The 20098-nt window shown below is 37.0% G+C and overlaps 1 protein-coding gene across 9 annotated transcripts in view; it reads right to left on the bottom strand.

The window, feature by feature from the left end:
• KMT2E (lysine methyltransferase 2E (inactive)) overlaps positions 1-20098 on the bottom strand; it is a 56948-nt gene that overhangs the window by 16541 nt on the left and 20309 nt on the right. For 4 of the 9 annotated variants that reach the window (XM_087722295.1, XM_087722297.1, XM_087722298.1 and 1 more), the window contains 8 exons: positions 19344-19382; positions 17461-17673; positions 13631-13761; positions 10898-11015; positions 8848-8957; positions 7625-7871; positions 4331-4393; positions 4118-4216 (listed from right to left, as the gene is read on the bottom strand). In XM_087722295.1, coding sequence (XP_087578421.1) covers positions 4118-4216; positions 4331-4393; positions 7625-7871; positions 8848-8957; positions 10898-11015; positions 13631-13761; positions 17461-17673; positions 19344-19382 — 1020 coding nt within the window. Of the gene's footprint in view, positions 1-4117; positions 4217-4330; positions 4394-7624; positions 7872-8847; positions 8958-10897; positions 11016-13630; positions 13762-14310; positions 14420-17460; positions 17674-17751; positions 17881-19343; positions 19383-20098 lie in introns of those variants that run through there. The other 5 variants (XM_087722302.1, XM_087722300.1, XM_087722299.1 and 2 more) reach the window with 5 other exon arrangements.

The raw sequence follows: 20098 nt of genomic DNA, 5'->3' as shown, positions 1-20098 counted from the left end.
ACACAGAAATTGTTGAGTGATGAGTGAAACTTGAACAAGAGAATTGTGAGGTTTTATACTGATGGGAGCACCTGAGACCTGGAGGTACAAGTTTCCAACAACACATTTCCTCTTTTCAGTGGAAATTAAAGCCCTATCAACCTCAGGCAGAAATTACATGTAGTCCTCAACTTACAATTTGTTTACTGACCGTTCCAAGTTACGACAACACTGAAAAAAGTGAGTTATGACCATTTTTCACACTTACAATCATGGCAGCCACCTTGTGGTCACAGGATCAAAATTTGGGCGCTAGGCAACTGCCTCACATTTATGACGATTGTTACATCCCGGGGTCACACAGTCCCCTTTTGCGACTTTCTGACAAGCAAAGTCAATGGGGAAAGCCAGGTTTACTTAACAACGGTGTGACTAACTTAACAGCCGCAGGGATTCACTTAATAACTGTGGCAAGAAAAGTCAGAAAATGAAACAAAACTCACTTAACAACTTGCAACAGAAATTTTGGACTCAATTGTGGTCGTAAGTTGAAGACTACCTGTACCTTAATGCTCATTTCTCTTTATCTCAGCAACCAGTCAGAACTCTGCCTTATTTTTCTTTATTGCCAGCAAGTATCCACCACACACCATTCCCTCAGTTGCCAATAATCCAGACAGCTGGAGTTATGACCAGAACAGATAAATCTGCCTCCACTGTGGTTCCAGAGTGAGCCCAGCCTTCATATGGCTACCTTAAAACATTTTACTTCATGTATGACATTGTCACAGGGTCCGTGACAGCAGCCCAACCAATGGTCCACTTAGAGAGGAATCCTATGAAAGGTAGCACTTCACCCCATTATTTGGACAACTATTTGCCCTTTTGGTCTTCTGATATATTTGTTTCATACACACAATAAAAATATCCTCTAGAAATAATACTTGGATCGCTGTTGATGGCAACAGGATGTTCAAAGTTTTCTATACATGATCAGTTTAGATAGCCCTAACTAAGTAGTTTTCTAGCCTCCATTTTGATAACTCTGAGCCAATACCTGTGAGATAGTTTCCCACTCCTGTTGCCACAGAATATACAGATCCAAAAATGCTTCCTGAAGATTCTAGCACGTGTATTGTTTCATACATCCTTGAATGCAATCTTAGGTATTGATTTGATTCAAGTGCCAATATTACCCAAACGGCCATACATACTCAGCTTCTACCGTTAATATGGATTTCTCTTATATTTCACAACGCTAGAAATTGTTCAGCTAATCTTTTTATTAAAATCTACTTTAAAAATTGGCTGGAAACTGAAGTCTTGGAAATATCTTCCTATTGGTTGACAGGATTATGACATCACTTGTGAATTCCCCCAGCAACTGTAGATACATGAGCAACAGGAACTGCTTTCTGTTTTTACTCCTCGTCTGCCTGCTTTGATAGTTCTGTTGTTACTTATATCACCTAAATCTTCTAAGATTCTTAAGGTGAGCAAGTTGATCTTTCAGATAGGAGGAAGCATTTCCAGCAACTGCTATTGGAAGTTTCGGTTTCTCTAGCTTCCATCTTTCTTAATTATTTTATGGTCCATCCTTTTTTTCCAGCTTACAAAATCTGGTCTGGGAATTGCAAACTTTTTGAGAAGGGAAAAGTTGCAGCACTGGAGGAGAAAGTTACTAGATTTATGCGTGTGTGTGTGTGGGAAATCCGATGTGTTGGTTGCTTTCCATGATCATAAGATTTCTCCTTGCAGATAAACAAACTGAGAAAAAGCATGAGTAGAGTTACTTATAGTAACTCTTATTCTTTGTTGTTGTTTTTTAAAGTGCAAGGTAGCATCTTTTATTTGATGGCTTCAACTCAGCAGGTATGGGAAGAAAAGCCAAAGTTCAAAAGAGTTACCACCCAAACTTGACATGATGCTTTAATTTAGTGGTTCTCTCCCCTCTGCTGAAGAAATATCTATTTTGTCATCTTTATATTTCAATTATAAGAGTGTGGAGGGAAAGTGCATTTGCTGCTATGCCCTACACAGTCCCAAGTTTCTATAAACTATGAGAGATCATTATGTATCGTGAGCGGAATCAAACACTGAAAGCTGAAGTTCTTAAAACTTCTTTTCTAGTCATCTTCCTCCTGCAATTGGCCTTATAACCCATCATGCCAAATGGAAGTTGATTGATCTGTACTCTCATGCCACTGAGAAGACTGGTGGTGACAGCTTCTTTGTTTTGGGCCTCATTTATTAAATACAGGTAGCCCCTTGACTTATGATCACAGTTGAGCCCTACATTTCTGTTGTTAAGTAAGTTTTGCCCCATTTTATGACCTCTCTTGCCACAATGGTAGTGAATCACTGCAGTGAATAACATGGTGGTGAAGTGAATCGGGCTTCCCCATTGACACTGCTTGTCAGAAGGTAGCAAAGGGGGATCCCATGACCCCGGGAACTGCAGCCGGCTTAAACACGTGCCAAGCCTCTGAATTTTGATCACATGACCATGGGGGGGATGCTGCAGTCACACACTTTTTTAATCAGTCCCTTTTTTTTCAGTGTTGTTGTGTCTTTGCAGAGTCACTAAATGAACTGCTGTAAGTCGAGACTACCTGTATTTATTTGCTACATGTATTAGACAGTGGAGAAAACAGGAATATTTCCCTATTTTCAGATTAGGATAACTTGAGATGGAAACCAAAAAATTAACCCGGTAGATGATGTTTCAATGTTTGTTTCTCTCCTTTTGAGGAAAACTGCACAAGAATAGAAATGAGGGCAGATATAAAATGCCACTGAAGCTGATCTTTCAGACAATAAAGAAGCAAAAGATGCAAGGACCCGACAGCAACGAAGTCATAGGCTATGGGAGTTAGCTACAGATTTGTAATGGTAAATAATTTAGTGCATACAGAAAAACTATGAGGATCAATCACAGTACCAAAATATTTAATATATGCAAATTTTAAATAGAAAGGGAAAGAAAACAGTTAAAACAAGGCAAATGCTTTAGCTACTGAACAGAAAGAGGAAGCAATGATGGTTACTAGTATCCTAAAGCAGATACTAAAACTGGAGAGCAAATGGAAAGGAAGGGCAGTGGTCAAGATTTTAAGATCACTATGATAGATAATATATATTTCCTGAAAAGATAGGCTGAAGAGGGTAAAGGGTTTGGCTATAAACTCAGTGTTTAAAATAGGAGGAACATCTTTAAGCAGAAAAGCACTAAGTATTATGTAGAGTAGCTTAGGAAAAAAAACCTGTTATAACAATTAAGGATTAATTAATTTTGTGAGAAGAGAATTTAAACGGGAAAGAAAAACAGAAGGTATACACACCAGGCTCTGTAATAGACTCACCCAGAGGGCAAGAAAGAAGATGGAAATAGTTTTTAAAAATACCTCCTACTTGTATGTATATAGATCACTACAAAAATAAATTAATATTCAAGTAGCTATCACATGGAATAAATTATTTTAACCATTTTAATCTTTAAATGATTAAAGATTAAAGAAGATGCTTAAAAAACTGCTTCAATTTTACTTCATTGCTATTGAAATATTCTTTTTCTCGTTTTCACAGTTCTTTCTAAATACATGTCTCCTGTTAAAATCTAAGTTGTTCAGTCTATCTTCGGAGTTCTGTATTTCACTAAATAAAACAACATTCAGCATGTTTGTTCAACATATTAAAAGACAAGTATCTGGTATCTCATGTTTAAGGACTCTTGTCTTTATAGCGATGTTTCTTTTCTATTATTGTTAGAAATATATTCATAACTAGTTTTGAAAACAGAGAACTCCTTATCACCGTGGCAACCAAGATAGATTAAAATAAAAGTCAAACTACAGGAGATATTTTCAGAGGATAGTGCAACAGATACAAGAAATAATTCAGAAAAATAGATTCTTGAGAAAATATACACAACTATTTTCAGAAATCACGAAACCAAAAAAACAGAAACACACACACACACACACAAAGGTTTTTATAGAATTAGCACATATCAAGGAGCAGATTTCAAATATTCTCAAATTCTAAGTACCTAGGAGAGGCAGCAATGATTAGCATGGGAAGAGCAACTGTCACTCATCTTTACTGACAGCTTTAAGCGGCTACTAGCTTCCCAACTTACCATCTTCCTTTTCCTTTCTGCAATCTGCTCCTCTGATTCCATTTCTACTTCATTGCTAATAGGAGTTTTTTCTTCTATATCATCAATAAAATCTGGCTCCTGAAAGATGGAAATGACTGCTTTTACAGAAGCTCTACTACTGCTGCGGCTACTGCTGCTGGCATAACCTAGGGAACTCTACGATACTAGCATTGCAATCCTATACACACTTACCTGGGAGTAAGTCCCACTGAAATCATTAGGACTTGCTTCTGAGTAGACAGGAATAGGATTGCACTGTAAAAAAAAATCTCACGTCACAGCTAATGCAGGAGAGGATCTAACATGCAGAACCTACAACTCATTTAATAGCCCACTCAATTAATAACTTAGATCAGGGATGTCAAACTCGCTTCGCCACAGCCACGTAGCGACTTTCCCCCCTTTGCTAAACTGGGTGTAGCCAGCGTGTGACGTATCTGGCTGGCGGATTTGACAGCCCGGACCGAGATAAAATATATCTTCCCAAAGTATCTTTGATATATTTGCATACGAAAACAGCAAAGTAAGATTTACTATAAAACTTCAGCATCTCAAGTTGTATATATTATTTTAACAAGTATTTTAACTCGAATGTGTAAAATATTTCATTTTGTTTAGATTAATTTACAATTTGAAAGATAATGATGTGCATCAAAACTTTGTTAAGGTATTGGTTAATTAACTTCATGTGCTTCCAATTGTTTTACTAACAGTGCAATCCTATGGATTTTTCCTACCTCCACTAAGTACAAGGGACTTTCTCCCAGATAAACATTTACAAAGTTTAGCATTAGTATGTGTACAAAATTACCTAATGAGGTATTTCTCACAAATTGCATTTAATAGGGTATCATATTTATAGCTCTTTTACTTGTATTAAACATTAATAATTCATATCATTTCTCCTACCCTGAAAAACCTCAGAGCTAATTTATATATCTATCAAAATTTTCAAGAGTATACATATTGGTTATAGTTAAGGAACTAATAATGACACATTAACGTTATGTATCATCCATCAGTTTTCTAGCAACTGAAGTTAAAATTTATAACTGCCAAAATAAAATAGAAGTGAAGCATAGTACACCTGTCAGGATATTTCCACTCTCATTCTTGTGTACTTTATTATCTGTATTACAATTACTATCAAAACTGGAAGGGCAAACTCTATTCCTTTACGTGTTCATTTTTATCTCGTTTAGAACATATTCAGTTAGTGCCATTTACATGAAAAAGGATTGCTGGGATGGTGTGGCCTCACTTGCAGTAATCCCAAGTGCTTTCCTATATTTTCTTTAAAAAAAAACCCACTCCACGGCTAGTTGCCTGCCTTCCAATTAAGTCAGTAACTGGCTTAATATTTTAAGTTCATTGGTCTGGTTTCTAGTGGGTTTGGGTGATACACAGCAGTGATGCTTGTGTGTGCATAACCCTTCCCCCCCCCCCCCATTTGTTTAAGCAATGAAACACCATGAGGATGTCTGAGAGGCGTTTAGCAAGTACTATATCATTGTAGAAAAAAGAGAAAAGGAGCATTTTTCTCAATATGTGATACTTCTTTACTAGAAGAGTAAGCTGAATACACTGTTGCTATAGATCAGCCTTTGTAGGAATCACATGCTGTACCATGCGGTCTACAACAACTCACTGCAGCCAACTCGCCGCGGGAAAAGAGCTGCACTAATATCAAAGAAAGAGTGGAAGGGAATCATTGAAGAAAAGATGTCGAAGGAGGGAACAAAATGAAATGTGAATGACAAAAATTAAAATATTTTTTAAAAATTCTTTTAAATAATTAAATTGAATGGTTGAATTGTCCTGCAGCGAGTTGGCCATGGTGGGTTGTTCCACAGTGAGTCGTCCCATTTTGTGTACCGCCGTGCAGCTGGCAGAAAGGCAAACAACAGCCTTGAAGATTTGGATGTGCCTCCTCAAAGACAGCAAATAGAAAATAAATACCATATTTTTTCACTCCATAAGACACACTTCCCCCCCCCCCAAAAAAAAGTCCTTTGCGCTCCTTTAGTGAACAGCAGCCAGGCTGCAGCGGCACGGTCCTTTTACAGGGCTGAACCCCGCCCTCTTCTGTCTTTGTCATTGCCCGCCTCTTCGGTCTCTTTTCTGCAGCGCAGGAGTCAAAAGCCAGAGCTGGCACATGAGAGGACACCTATCTTTGGTCCTCTCAGGCTCCACCTCCTGCCCTCACTACTCTGCTGCTCCAAAGTTTTTTGCTTGTTTTCCTCCTCTAAGCCTAGGTGCGTCTTATGCTCAGGTGCGTCTCAAGGAGCGAAAAATACAGTAATAAATAGCTTGCTTTACACTGATATTTTCTTTCAGTGTGAGCCTAGAACTAGAATTCTGGCTTGCCATGAAAAAGGGCTGGGCCTGGATCTGTTGCATCAAATCTGGCTCCTTCAAACAGCAGCCATGCCTGGCCTGTCAGAAATAAACTGAGGATGCCTGTAGGCTCCCATCATTAACAACTGCTCAACCACCTCAAAGCTTTGCAAGTTAGTTGTGCTGGAGCTCTTGAGCTTGCTGCACCTAGCAAATTAGGGCTGCAAGTTTCAAACACGGGAGACAAGCACCTAGTTCATTTTATCCACCAGGAGAATTAGTGAAGGAGCTGTGTGCATAGGCAGGAGTTAATTCCCAGTATATATCCAGCTTTATTTTGCTCAAAGCAGCACTGCTTTTATTTCCCGCAAGCTATAACTATATAACTATATCAGGCACGCTGAAACAAATTCTCTCCCGTTTTCCTAATCAGCAAGATAAGAATCAATACCATAAAAAAAGCCAAATAATGACTGTAATTGAAATGCCCAACAGTAGTCTTTTCCGAACTACAAATCGTAACTACAGTATAATCTTGTTTATAAATTATTACCAGCTTCGTCCTTGGAAAGGACAAATATCCTTCAGAAAACTATTATTAAGTCCTGGATTCTGGTTCAATCCCAGCCTTCATTCCAAATTGGTATGGTAATTATGTACATGTCAAATTATTTAAAATACTAAAACAGATTCTGGACTACGTGGGTACATCTATAAAACTCCCTTGCAGTAAAATACTGCCTACATCTCTGTAAATTCTTGTATTGAATAAAAGTTAAAAGTTAATCCCTCTGGAGGATGATCCCGATAATTCAAGGCACAGCATGATATCCTTACATCAGTGATCTGCAAAAGTATTCAAAACAAACTCTTATTGTATACTGATGAAATTCAACAAGAATAGTTGATTAAGGTTGAAGAAATCAGCAAGGATTTAAATTAGTATATTTATTTTAGAACCCAATTTCTTTGTAGGTTCAGGATTCAAGCAAAAAAGCTAGAGTTCTTAACCCACTCTCTGGCCTGCCAAGTCCCATTTTTGTGAGATATGTATATTGTAAATATGATACACTGGGGAGGGGAAAAAAACACCCAGTTTTTGCTCAGGTTTTCTATGCGAGATGATTAATCACAGAACAGAAAAAATACCTGATTATTTGAGATCGACAATCGGAGGGGAGAAAGTTTTCTCTGACGGTTTTCTGGAAACTTGGTTTTGCCTGCTGCTACTTCACAATCCAACGTGATGTTCTGGTTTTGAGTTTCCTTCTCCTTTTTCCCCTTTTTCCTTCTGGTTTCATATCCTGTGTTTATATTTTCGGTGGGCTCAGAGGGACGCTTCAACACTGGGCATTCTGGGTTTTCTTTGAGGCAAGCACAGTCCACTTTGTATTTGCTTGTTTTAAGAAAAAGGAAAATTAACGTAAGAAAAGCTTTGTAACTATTAGATTTTCTAGGAAACACACAAATGGCAGCCTAACTCTTTTTACAACTATCCCGTTTCCCTGAAAATATGTCCTAACTGGAAAATAAGTCCTTGCATGATTCTTCAGCTCTTTGTAATATAAGCCCTATCCTGCAAATAAGCCCGTTAAGATTGCCAGCATTTAGTACCATATTTTCCCGAAAATAAGGCCTAACCAGAAAATAAACCCTAGTGCATCTTTTGAAGCAAAAACTAATATATAAGACCCAGTCTTGTTTTCGGAGAAACACGGTACTCAGAATTGAACAACATTATATTAAACAGACTAGCAACTTTAATGAATGTTATGATCAGCTCAAATCAATCTACTGTAGGATATTCGCTGATGGGTATGGACTATGATTTATCCCACAGGTCAAAAACCGGTTGATTGACTGGTCCATCCAACCGGTTTCTGTGCCTGAAGGCAGAATCTTGGTTTCCCTATTCCTAGTTAGCTTCTTATAACCATTACACCAGTTCTTTCATAATTGCTAAAAGACAATCAAATCGGTATTTTAAATCCTAATTTAGATTCAGTGGAACTCTATGGCCAAAAAGATGAGGATGAAAAAAGTTCAATATGTCTCGAGCGATCAAAGGTTTTTGGATTTATGTTACCAACATTACTATGCTCAGGTATTCATTGGCTACAACATTTTGTGATATGGTATGTGAGCTGTCCGAAGAAAGCATCTGGAGATTTCACAGTTTTAGTGCTAAATATAATGCTGGTACCTAGATTACAGCCTAATGATGCAAGTTATACCAGACATTTTTCGCTTACTTTTATGAGTCTGCACTTAATTCCTAGATTATGACATACACAACTGGAAAAAAAACATTGATTATTAATATATAACTTAGGAATATGTTAGCAGCATCTCTGAAGATCAGCATTACTTACCAATTTCCATAATCAAAATCGAAGGCTATCGTTATTTCTGTTCCCTTTGGAATGTCCTGGGTGGAGTAGATATAGAGGTGAATAGTTCCATCTTCGATGGCATGTCTAACCTAGATAGGGGGAATTTAGATGGAGTATTTAAACACAGAGTATTTGATGTGTTTAAAATATATATTTGTTCCCAATAAAGACTTTTATCTTCTTATTGTTTTGGTAAAATCCTCTGTTCCAAAATAGGTAAGAACAGTAGTAATAAGGTCATTTGATATTATTAATGAAATAAATATAGTCTGTTCATAATATATATACCTCATAGCATTATAAAGAACTCTTATAGTCCACGTTCAATGGTTCAAAACATTCCATTAATTTCAGTTGGCTAGCAAGCAGCGAAGGGAACTTCTCAGTTGGGGCCTGTCAAGAATGCATGAGCCACAACTTTTCATTTGGAATTGGTTATTTAAAAAACCAATTTAGCTAGCATCAGTATTTAGGAAATATTTATATTCACAAAATGGAGTGTTCCAGTTATCAGGTTTAAAATAGTACAATATTAATTTTTAAAATCAAGCAAATTCCAGCAGCTTTGTCAACCTTCCTTCAGTTACAAACACAGAGACACAATACCTTGGGGGTAGGGGGTGGGGAATAAACAATTTCCTTGGAAATGAATGTTGCGTATTTTATACATTTCTGTGTTTTTCCCCCAGCCATTAATTTGAAACAAGCTTTTGCATCTCAGACGTTCACATGTGAGTGAAGGGGAAATGGTACAATATTTTTGTTCAACATATCTTGGAAAAGTTCTCCGTATTATGTCCTAATTATATGCCTCCATGAAGGATTGCATAAACAGAACACAAATGAATTTAGTTTCTAGAATTTCTATTGAAACACTACTCCAAATTTTAATAGAGGCTTTCAACTTCCATATCCTACAAAGGCAGTTAAATTTAAAGTTAATCTTATTTAAGAATTTAGGATGTTATCTAAGATACAGTGCTAATGGCAAATGTAAAAAAGATTCCTAACTTAAGAAGAATAAGGAAGCAAACAAACTCATTTTTTTAAATAGTTTTTTCATTTACAATTTCTAGCACCATTTTAGGGGATAGAGTAAAATGTTTCCTGAAATTTCACATCCTGATTTTTAAGGCCAAGTATTTTCATTTCATTTTCTACTCTTATTTTCTCCATAAGAAATACAACCAAAAGCAACTGATAAAAGTCTACATCTTTTCTTTCCTTCCTGCCGGCCCTTCCTTCCTTCCTTCCTTCCTTCCTTCCTTCCTTCCTTCCTTCCTTCCTTCCTTCTCTCCCTCCCTCCCCTTCCTTTTATCACCAATAAATATTAGGAATTATTATCATGCCACATATGCAAGTCAACTCATTAATACAAATATGTCCTTTCCATATTCATCTGTGAATGTTGATTGTCAATAAATAAGTATTATTATGCTCATATTCTCAATTTCATTATTTCTGATTATTTCCTTTTCCAGGGGTTATCTGCCAGGGATGAGGAGTTATACATGTGATGAGAATATTTTAATGTCATGATATGCCTGATCTCAAGGTAGCTTCTACTGTATGCCTATGCAAGTACCACTTTACAAGTATAGATACATTATTTGCTCAGAATAATTTCCTGCATTTGATAAAGTGAATGACACTAGACTGCATCTGCAGTCTTGAAAAAGTCCCGAAACACTAATTTTGATGTATTCGACTCATAACTAACCCTAACCTTTGGTTTTAGAATTTGGGGACTAGATAATATTCTCTTCCCTTCTACATTGTTAATGAAATAACGTACTAGCTTTAGAGATCTAACTACAGCGCAGCCATAGCATAGTTATACAATACAGATTCTTGCCTCATTTTGTAATAAACATAAGGTTCTGCAACTTGAGCTTCCATTTCCTGAAAACGTTCAAAACTGGAAAATATTTTAATTCCTGGAAAACAGCTACACACAGCTGGGTCGCATTAAGATGGTTTTGTTGAGCAAAAACTTTATTAGATCACATTTATCATAATAAAGGCCTACCTCGGCATTAGGTGTACAAGAACGTCTGATAAATCGAGCTTCATTCCCAAAGGTTCGTGCATCCACACACATTTCTAGCCCGTGAAATTTAGAATAGAACAGAACAAAGGGGTATGGCCTAAAAAACAATAAACATTCTGTCACAGGAAAAATATTTTAAAATACAGCTAAAAGTTACTTTTTTCAAATGTGAGGAAAACCTAGTACCATGGAGAAAATATGTCGCAATGTTATACAAGCTGTTGAAACTTTGGGATGGGAGCTCCATGCAACTTTTTATTTATTAGTTCAGAGCTAGGATCAAAGTGGGATTTTTTTTTTCTGGCATGCGGAAACAACTCATTCTGGCTTATTAACAGGCAAGCAGTTACTACAATTATTATGTAAGTCCTCGACTTACAACAGTTTGCTTAGTGACCGTTCAAAGTTACAATGGCATTGAATAAAGTGACTTTTGACCATTTTTCACATTGCAGCGTACCTAAGGTCATGTGATCAAAATTCACAACTGGTTAGCAACTGGTTCATATGTATGACTGTTGCAGTGTCCTGGGGTCATGTGATCCCCTTTTGCGACCTTCTGACAAGAAAAGTCAATCAATGGGGAAGCCAGGTTCACTTAACAACCGTATTACTGACTGAAGAACTGCAGCGACTCACTTACCAAAAGTTGTAAAATGGGGCAAAATGCACGTAACAAATGTCTCACTTAGCATCATAAATCTTGGGCCCAATTGTAGTCCTAAGTTGAGGACTATCTGCACTGTCCAGAAAATTAAAAAGAATTCTACTCGTGCTTGCATTTTCTCTGTCATCTTTTAAGACAGTGGGCCTCAACCTTCCTAATGCCACGACCCTTTAATACAGTTCCTCATGTTGTGGTGACCCCCAACCATAAACTTATTTTATGTTTTCCATATTTTTTCAAAAATATGTGTTTTCTGATGGTCTTAGGCGACCCCTGTGAAAGGGTCGTTCGCCCCTCAAAGGGGTCGCGACCCACAGATTGGGAACCACTGTTCTAAGATTACAATCTGTGACGAGGACAACTAAAGGCGGAAGATTGGTTGGAATCAATGTCTCTTTAGCACAGGGGTGTCAAACTGGTGCATCACAATCAGGCCACGCCCACCTTAGCAAAGGGAAAAACATCACAAAACGTGGCAGCAACGTGACGCTGCGAGTTTGACACTGGTGCTTTAGCACATTTACGTGACTTGGAAAAGTAGTTTTTAAACGACTTCATGATAGTTTTATACTGTAAACGTGGAACTTAATTCCTGATAACTTTGGGGGGCATACATACAGACTTCTTGACAATGTATTTATTCAAAGTATGAGGTTGTTTGCCACCTCATCGGGGGTGGAGCTTTTTTTAAAATTTCAATTTTAAAAAAGTCAAATGTTATTACATCCTGAGGCTTCATAAAATAGCAAGTTTAAAAAGCAGTCTTGTGAGCAATTGTTTCGACTCATCTCAGCATTAAGACAATTGTCATGATGCTGCTTTACCTGAGCTTCAGCTGACATTATGGAGAATAAGAAAAAAAAATCTATTTTAGATCAGATTCACTGAACTTTTTTGGGCATTCTAGGGCTACTTTGATCTGGGCAAAAGATGGGCATCTTAGCCTAACCACCCTGTTTTCTGAAAGGCAATGAAGCCAAGTAGTTCCTCAGAGCTTTTACTGAATGAGAGAGTTGCACGATGCTGGCTTATGAAGTGAGTTTAAGGTTTTCTGATTTTGTCATTATTTTTATGCTTCCATTTTTTTTCAGGTGCCAGGAATCCTTGTGAAATCAGTATATATACAAATGCTGTAAATAAAATATTTTAAGAATGTTGGAGGGAGAGAGAGCTGCTTCGATACCTCCAAATGGGTGGTTTTTTTTGTTTTTTTTTTACAAAAATCAAAGTGAAGATTTTGTTTTTCTGCTTTCCTGCTTAGCTTCCAATCATTCCGTTAAGACATTTCTTAATAAAACCAAAATATAAACTTAAACAGAGAAAGGAAACCGTTACTGTTTATTCGTTCGGCATGCTTAGTGAGAATGGAAAGAAATTTTTTTTCCTTGACAAAGAAACTGAGAAAATGAAAAACAAAACAAAACAACAACATGTTGGAGAAATGCAAGCATCTAGAAGAAAATACACTATCATATGCTAAATTTGTGGGTCTGGATTATACTACTGACCATGTCAATCCTTGTGATTATTATTGCTAATTAATTTAATCGAGCAGGACGGTATCGAGAGCTATTCAGGCAGTGTATAACATTGGCTGTAATGTTTATTCTTTGAAGTTGCCTAGTTCTTTCATAAGCATAAGGTTGAATTTTACGTTTGCTAACCTAATAACTATCTAGATGCAGCTTTTGCTTTTCATTTGCAAAAATGTGGAGAATCAAAGTCAGTCAAAACAAGCAACTTCAGACTGAGGCATAATGATAAAAATATTGAGATGAGTGACAAAGGTTTAAAAGGTTGGAAGAGATAAATGTATATATAAATAGAAATGAGAAGGAACAACACTCTCTAATTACTAAAGTGAATGACAATAACTACCGAATTTTCAAAAGAGAAGATGAAATGTAAGGCAAAGATCAGGTGAAAAAAAGTTTTTAATTTGCTTGACAATTGTAATACGTTTAAGAGAGAGTGGGGGAAGGAGGGGGGGGAAAAGAGTAAAGAAGGTTAAAGAGAGTAACTAAAGAAGGTTTAGAGAAAAGTACCTCTTAAAGAAATATCCATTAGCTTCAAATTGTTCCCTCAGCATGAATTTTCCACGATATTCAATAATAAGTGCATCTGGAGGCAAGTCTTTGGCAGCTTTTAAAATTTTCTTATTTTTTTGAATATAGCTCTAAAAGGAGAAAAGAAAAATTTAAGAATCTTATTAACTAGCACACTGATACAGATATAATGTACCCTTTAACAGAACAGCCTGGTAATTTTAAATGTGCTTTCTTGTCTAAAAAGCTAATTGGTTTTATTCCTGGAAGGACTTTGATTATCATATTTACATAGACATCTTAATTTACATATTGGAAAGGACAACAACTTGAATGCATGTATAAATTCTATAAAACTGAAAATCAAGACAAACTTTTCAAAATAGGTGGGGGGAGGGAGGAGCTCTTCCCTTACAGATGCTTCACACCATCTTATTAAAAGGCCAGAATTGAGGTGGCAGAAGGAATGAAAACACATGAAATATGCAGTCTCTCTCTTACATTTGCTAACCAGAGCAAAAGGGCAGGTGCCAAATAAGATACATTTCAACAAAAATGCCAACATGCGGATTCTTAGGTAAAGGGGATTTCTTCTGCATTTGGATAGCCTTAGGGTGGGAATATGCCTTTCTAAGAAAAAGTCTTACTGTACTCTGACACAACAACTAAGGAACTCACACCTCTTGTAATTGTGTCACTTCTGATCAAAAGAGAATTGGCCTATATCTAGGCGAAGGTCTCTGCAAGCAGGGACATTCCTCCAAGGAGTGCGTCACGTGCGCCATGCTGATGCTAGAGAGAAAGAAGCAAAGATGCTTCTTATTACAAGAGCTGAGAATGTAACTTTTCCTTTATTGTTTAGTCTCTTTCTACCGACATTAAATTGATCAAATAGCTTGCAGATCCCTTCCATAGATTGCATGACACGTCGTTTGGATGGCATAATTGTGCACTCTTATTTCTCATAATTAACTGTCAAGGAGCATTTATTTGGAATTGGGGGTGGGTTGGGGGTGGGGGGAAATACTGCAGGTTATATTTGAAGGTAGATTAGCGTGGTACTTCAAAAGTGGGTACAAATCAAATAGTTAGCACCCCTCTAGCCATTTATAACCAATCACATACAATGGACAAAACATTAACTGCTGTGCCCATTCCAATATGCTATTGAAGCATACTAGCATATTGTTCATGTAATGTTTCAGCAAAAATAAATAAAAAATGGCAAGTCTGTTTACAGCCATGTCAATACAGATTAGTTCCAATATATTGGTTGTTTGTGTTGAAAGTACCATTGTTTCTATCTAAATGATGGGGTCTTCCAGGGCTAAGCGGCTATCCGTTTATATTTATGACAACTCTATTAAAATGCATTACATATCACAATTTTGATTATCCCTGAAATTTGCCACTGCGAAATAGGAGAACAAGCATTCAGAAAATCAACGGAGATATATGAAAGAAGAACCCTATGTGTTGCTTCTACTCTGAACAAAATAGTTTGATAGTCCTTCTAAGACAGTGGCAATTTTGGCCCATGATGATCCCCTCAGAAATTATAGCAACACAAGAGGAAATCATATGCATTCCAAAGGAGACAGGTTTCTGTCACTGCAATTTTTCTGTTAACACTGAGTCTATTGTTTTGTGGAAACAGAGGCCTGCATACACTACCAGAGCTAATAATTGGGATGTGCAAAATATTCTGTGCACAACAGCTGGTTTTTAGAAAAGTTGTGTCTGAACCAAAACATGCCCATTTGGGCTGATTTGTTCCATGGACATGGGAAAAAATGGTGCATGTTCTATTCCAGATAGAAGTGGTTAGGAAGAAGACTCGAGAAAAAGGTACTCGGAAGTTTGGTGGCACAGGTAGAGGGCTGGGACCCCACTGTCTGTGTTTGAAAGTAGGAGAAAAAATGCTGGGAAAATCGAGGGAGCAGGTAAGACAGCTGCCCATGGGATGTGCTGGGACATGAGCAGTAGTGGCAACTGAAAGGAGAAGGATCATAGATTCAGAAGATCAGGGATTTAGTTGGGCCAGTGCTATGTTAGATGCTGTGGACAGAAAGTTTGGGCAACTTTTCCCCTCTTTGCTTTCTTTAGATTTTGCCAAAACCTGGAACAATCTAAGCAATTCAGTTCAGCCAAACCATGGCTGATTCAGCAAAACCTTTAGAATGCAAATGTCTGTCCAAGTTCAAAATCTACATAACAATGTTTGGGCCAACAAAACTTTGTTTAAAATATTTTATAAATATATTTTATTACAATCTGTAAGTAAACATTATTTTTCAATTCTTGGGTATGGGTTTATTGTTCGGATTTTATAAGACTTTGGCACCATTGCACCACTGAAAAATAAGCTTATAGCTTTCAATTATTTTTCAGTTCTAGTAGTGAAAGAGATTGGAAAATCAAATCTTTCTTTTGATCAATGTTGTTTAAAACTATATGAAATTGAAATGGCTGTAAAATGAATACAGCAGTAAAAAGGGTTTTGAGGAATCCTTTAATTAAACATATTATTGCTCACTTTTGGTCTCAATTTTTTAAAATTTAAGACTATGTGTGTTTTTCATATTCATGCTATTTGTCTCATTGAAATTGAGATGGTCACACAGATACTTTTGAATTGTCCTATCTCTCACGGAGGATGGAGTTAATATTCTCTAATTACAAATTGTCTGGGCCAATTACAACAGACAATTGTGTGCCTCACTTTAAATGATCAGGACTGTGAGATTTCTGTGCCACAGAAATGACAGGCAGAAATTCTCGGATCTCAAGATAACATAAGCCAAATAGGATTTTAGCATGGATATTTTACATTTTAATATTGCTTCTTACTTTTCAGTGGATCCGTAAGTTCTGCAATAAATAATTAAAGATGTGTTTTCAAGTACATGGACACATGTAATTGTACATGTCAATTGTTTTCTTCCATCCCCTAATCATTATTTTCATTATCAACATTAACCATAAAATATATGATTGAAATGGCTTTGGCAGAGATAAACACATCAGAATACAGATTCAGAACTTCGTTTAAATGGAAATGAAGACAGTGCAAGCTTTATTTTGTAACAAAATCTTATAACATTTCTTGCCAGTTCTTTCTTTTATATCAAAGAAAGATCTATTTTCTCCTAGTTATGTTGAACTGTTCTTAATATTAAGGGAAAACATTTATGAATGAGATGCTGCTAAGCTGACAATGAATGATTGGCTAACCAAACTCACAACTCCTTCTCCAACAATTTCTGCATGATACAAAATGACTGTCAGCTACTGAGAGTGGCCCGAATGCTTTAATTCTCCATTTTACTCAGTATTTTCTACTTCCAAGTTAGAGATAAGGCTATTTAATTTTGTAGCTTACAATAGTTCTGTGGATAATTAGAATTTAATCTTCCATAAAACCGTGAACACTTCATTAATGTTTGTATATCTTAAAACATCCATTTGTAGTGTAGTTATTTATTGTACTCTATAAATAAATAGCAATAGTACTTAGACTTATATACTGCTTTATAATGCTTTACAGCCCTCTCTAAGCAGTTTACAAAGTCAGCATTATTGCCCCCAACAATTTGGGTTTAAATGGTGAAGTATTTATTGTGATAATTAGAAGTCATCACTGGACACCGTTTCCCACCAATAGTTGGCTACTTTAGAAAGTAAATAAATACATGACAAATAAATAAACAAATGGCTGTTCATAAGGAAGGGGGAAGCCACACCTTCAATATTATACCTTTTTGTATAAAGAAATGCAAAATTTTAATGCTAGGTAACATTAAAGGTTCCTTCAATATGCATTCATATACCTCTACTGGAGGTTTGAAGATTGAGTTGCTGGTGACCATCTCTTTTTTTTCATCTCCATTTCCTAATCTCAAAACTATTCGCTGGGCCTCTCTCTGAACACCTTCACTGTATTGATTGTTGTTTGCTTCTTCGTACCGATCCATCCAAGCCTTGATTTTAGTTTCCCACCCAAAGTTTGAAATATCAGAAGGATCAATCTCTGGAGCCGAGCCCTACATGAAAATACAAACATAAAATTAGGGTGCTTTCAGAGCCAGCTGACTCAAAACATCTGTGAAAAACATAATTACCTAATTCGTGCACAAGATGTATGAAACTTAGCAACTTTTTTACAAAATTAAGGGCTCAATGATATGGTCTCTTGACATTCACCATACCTTCCCCTGGAGTTTCAATCAAATCCTGCTCCTGCGCCCCATCTTTAACTGAAATAAAAACCTCAAAGTTACTCTTCACTTTCCTAGGTTTTTGTCAGTTTGCCTGTTCACAGGTTCTTAATCCCACGAAACCCAACTGCTTTAACTTATGAAAGCGAGATTGTCAATATTATGTTATTCAGCTGATCAGTGCTAATGGTCCAGTACAATTGTACACAAATGACAGCGTTTCTGTAGTTGCAACATACAGACATTTCTATTAGATTAATAGCAATAGCACGTAGAGATTTATATATTGCTTCATAGCGCTTTACAGCTCTAAGCAGTTTACAGAATCAGCATATTGCCCTCAACTATCTGGGTCTTCATTTTACCAACCTCAGAAGGATGGAAGGCTGAGTCAACCTTGAGCTGATCAGAATTGAACTCCTGGCTGTGGGCAGTTAGTTTTCAATACTGCATTCTAAGCACCGCACCTGCATGGCTTAGATAGCAATAGCATGTAAGACTTATATACTGCTTCATAATGCTTTACAACTCTCTCTAAGCACTTTACAGAATCAGCGTATTGCTTTCAACAATCTGGGTCCTCATTTTATCGACCTTGGAAGGATGGAAGGCTGAGTCAACCTTGAACCGGTCAGGGTCAAACTCCTGGCAGTGAGCAGTGAGTTTGCCTACAATACTGCATTCTAACCACCGCACCACCATAGCTCTTTAATTAAGATTTGGGGACATTTTTTTTTTTGTGGTTTTAATTTCTCTTAAAGAAGTGAGGTTCAGTGCTAGGTATCTCCCATTTGTTTTGAATATGGTCTGTTTTCCCTCCCAACACATTTCCTTGTGTCCCCTTAAACAATATATGGTTTTTATATGAACTCTACTGTGAGAGGATTTCAAAGGGCATTTAACAACGCTCAGAATTGGAATCGGCCTTTTTAATAGGCTCTTCCTTGGCTCTGGAAAGCCTTTTCTCAGCAATCTACCTCATTCCATCTCTACAAGTGTTCTACCTTCAGGAACACAAAGCTGCCCTTGAAAGCATGTGTTGTAGATGAAGCTGTCATCTTACAACTATCCTATATTTGGCATCTGGCAGATATGCGGAGTTCAAATCCTCAAATTCCCCAGGCAGCATGCCCAGTGTAGAGAAGATTGGGAATGCAGTCTACACATCTAGCAAGCATCCATACTGGTGAATACTAGTTTATTAACTGCCCTTCAAGTTACTTGGAGTAGCTTAATTGCATTACAGATAATATTCATACATCTCTTATGGTTTTTTGTATTACATAGCATTTACATCGTATCTAATTTTAATAGTGTTAATGTTTTATGAACATTTGATGTTATTGGCCCCCTTAGGCATTAGTTTTAGAAATATGAAGATTTAAATATTTTAAATAGTATAAAACATAGCTTGACAACCAACCCTCTGGTACCCGTTAATCAATGAACAAAAGAGTATAGTGAAATAAATAGTAACAAGAACATAAATGTTTTACCTTAACTCTTGAAGATTTTCTAGAACCTTCACGGAAAGCCTGGAAAAAAAATTACATCAGCATACAAGATTAAAATAAATATTCTCTGAAGGAGGATTCGCCTGAATATATTCATCTTGCTTGAAAGACAAAAATCCTTCTGCGGCACTATAAAGCTGAGCAACCGACCATCAACCTTTCTTTTGACCCCCAAAATAAGTGCTTGGCCTTATTTTCAATACTGACCAGTTCTTGTTACCAATATCCCTTTTTGGAATCAAGTGAGGAGATCCTTCAAACTTTCTTTTTGAAAGGAAGTTCAAAGCTCTGCCTCTTTAATGACCCATTTCTAAATATCAGAGATTATATTTTGGAGACTACAGTATCTAAGAGGTGCTGAGCAACCGACCATAAACCTTGTATTCCTGGCTCCTTTTAAAGAGGCGCTGGTGCCATCTCTTCCTTAAGAAGCCATTGCTAGATTCCCCTGTTCTGAACAATTTTCATCCAATCTTCCTCATCCAGAAGCTGGGGTGTTGCAACCCCAGAGGAAATGGACTATCTGGACCCTTTCCAGTCAGGTTTCAGGCCGAGATATAGAACCAAAACAGTGGCAGGATGGAAGTGATGGCCCTTACAATATCATTGATCATGGCTATTCTTTTGTGATGACCTAAAGAGGGGGGGGGGCAGTTCTGTGCTGGCTCACCTCCTTCCCCCAAGGCCTGTCCCAATTGGTGTGGGAAGGGAGTGAGAAGTCCAGCTCATGGCCTCTG

Source organism: Thamnophis sirtalis, unplaced genomic scaffold (assembly GCF_051295495.1).
Source record: "Thamnophis sirtalis isolate CommonGarterSnake01/CBP01778 unplaced genomic scaffold, rThaSir2_p1.2 scaffold_9, whole genome shotgun sequence".
Lineage (NCBI taxonomy): Eukaryota > Metazoa > Chordata > Lepidosauria > Squamata > Natricidae > Thamnophis > Thamnophis sirtalis.
This window is presented reverse-complemented; position numbering and strand designations above follow the sequence as displayed.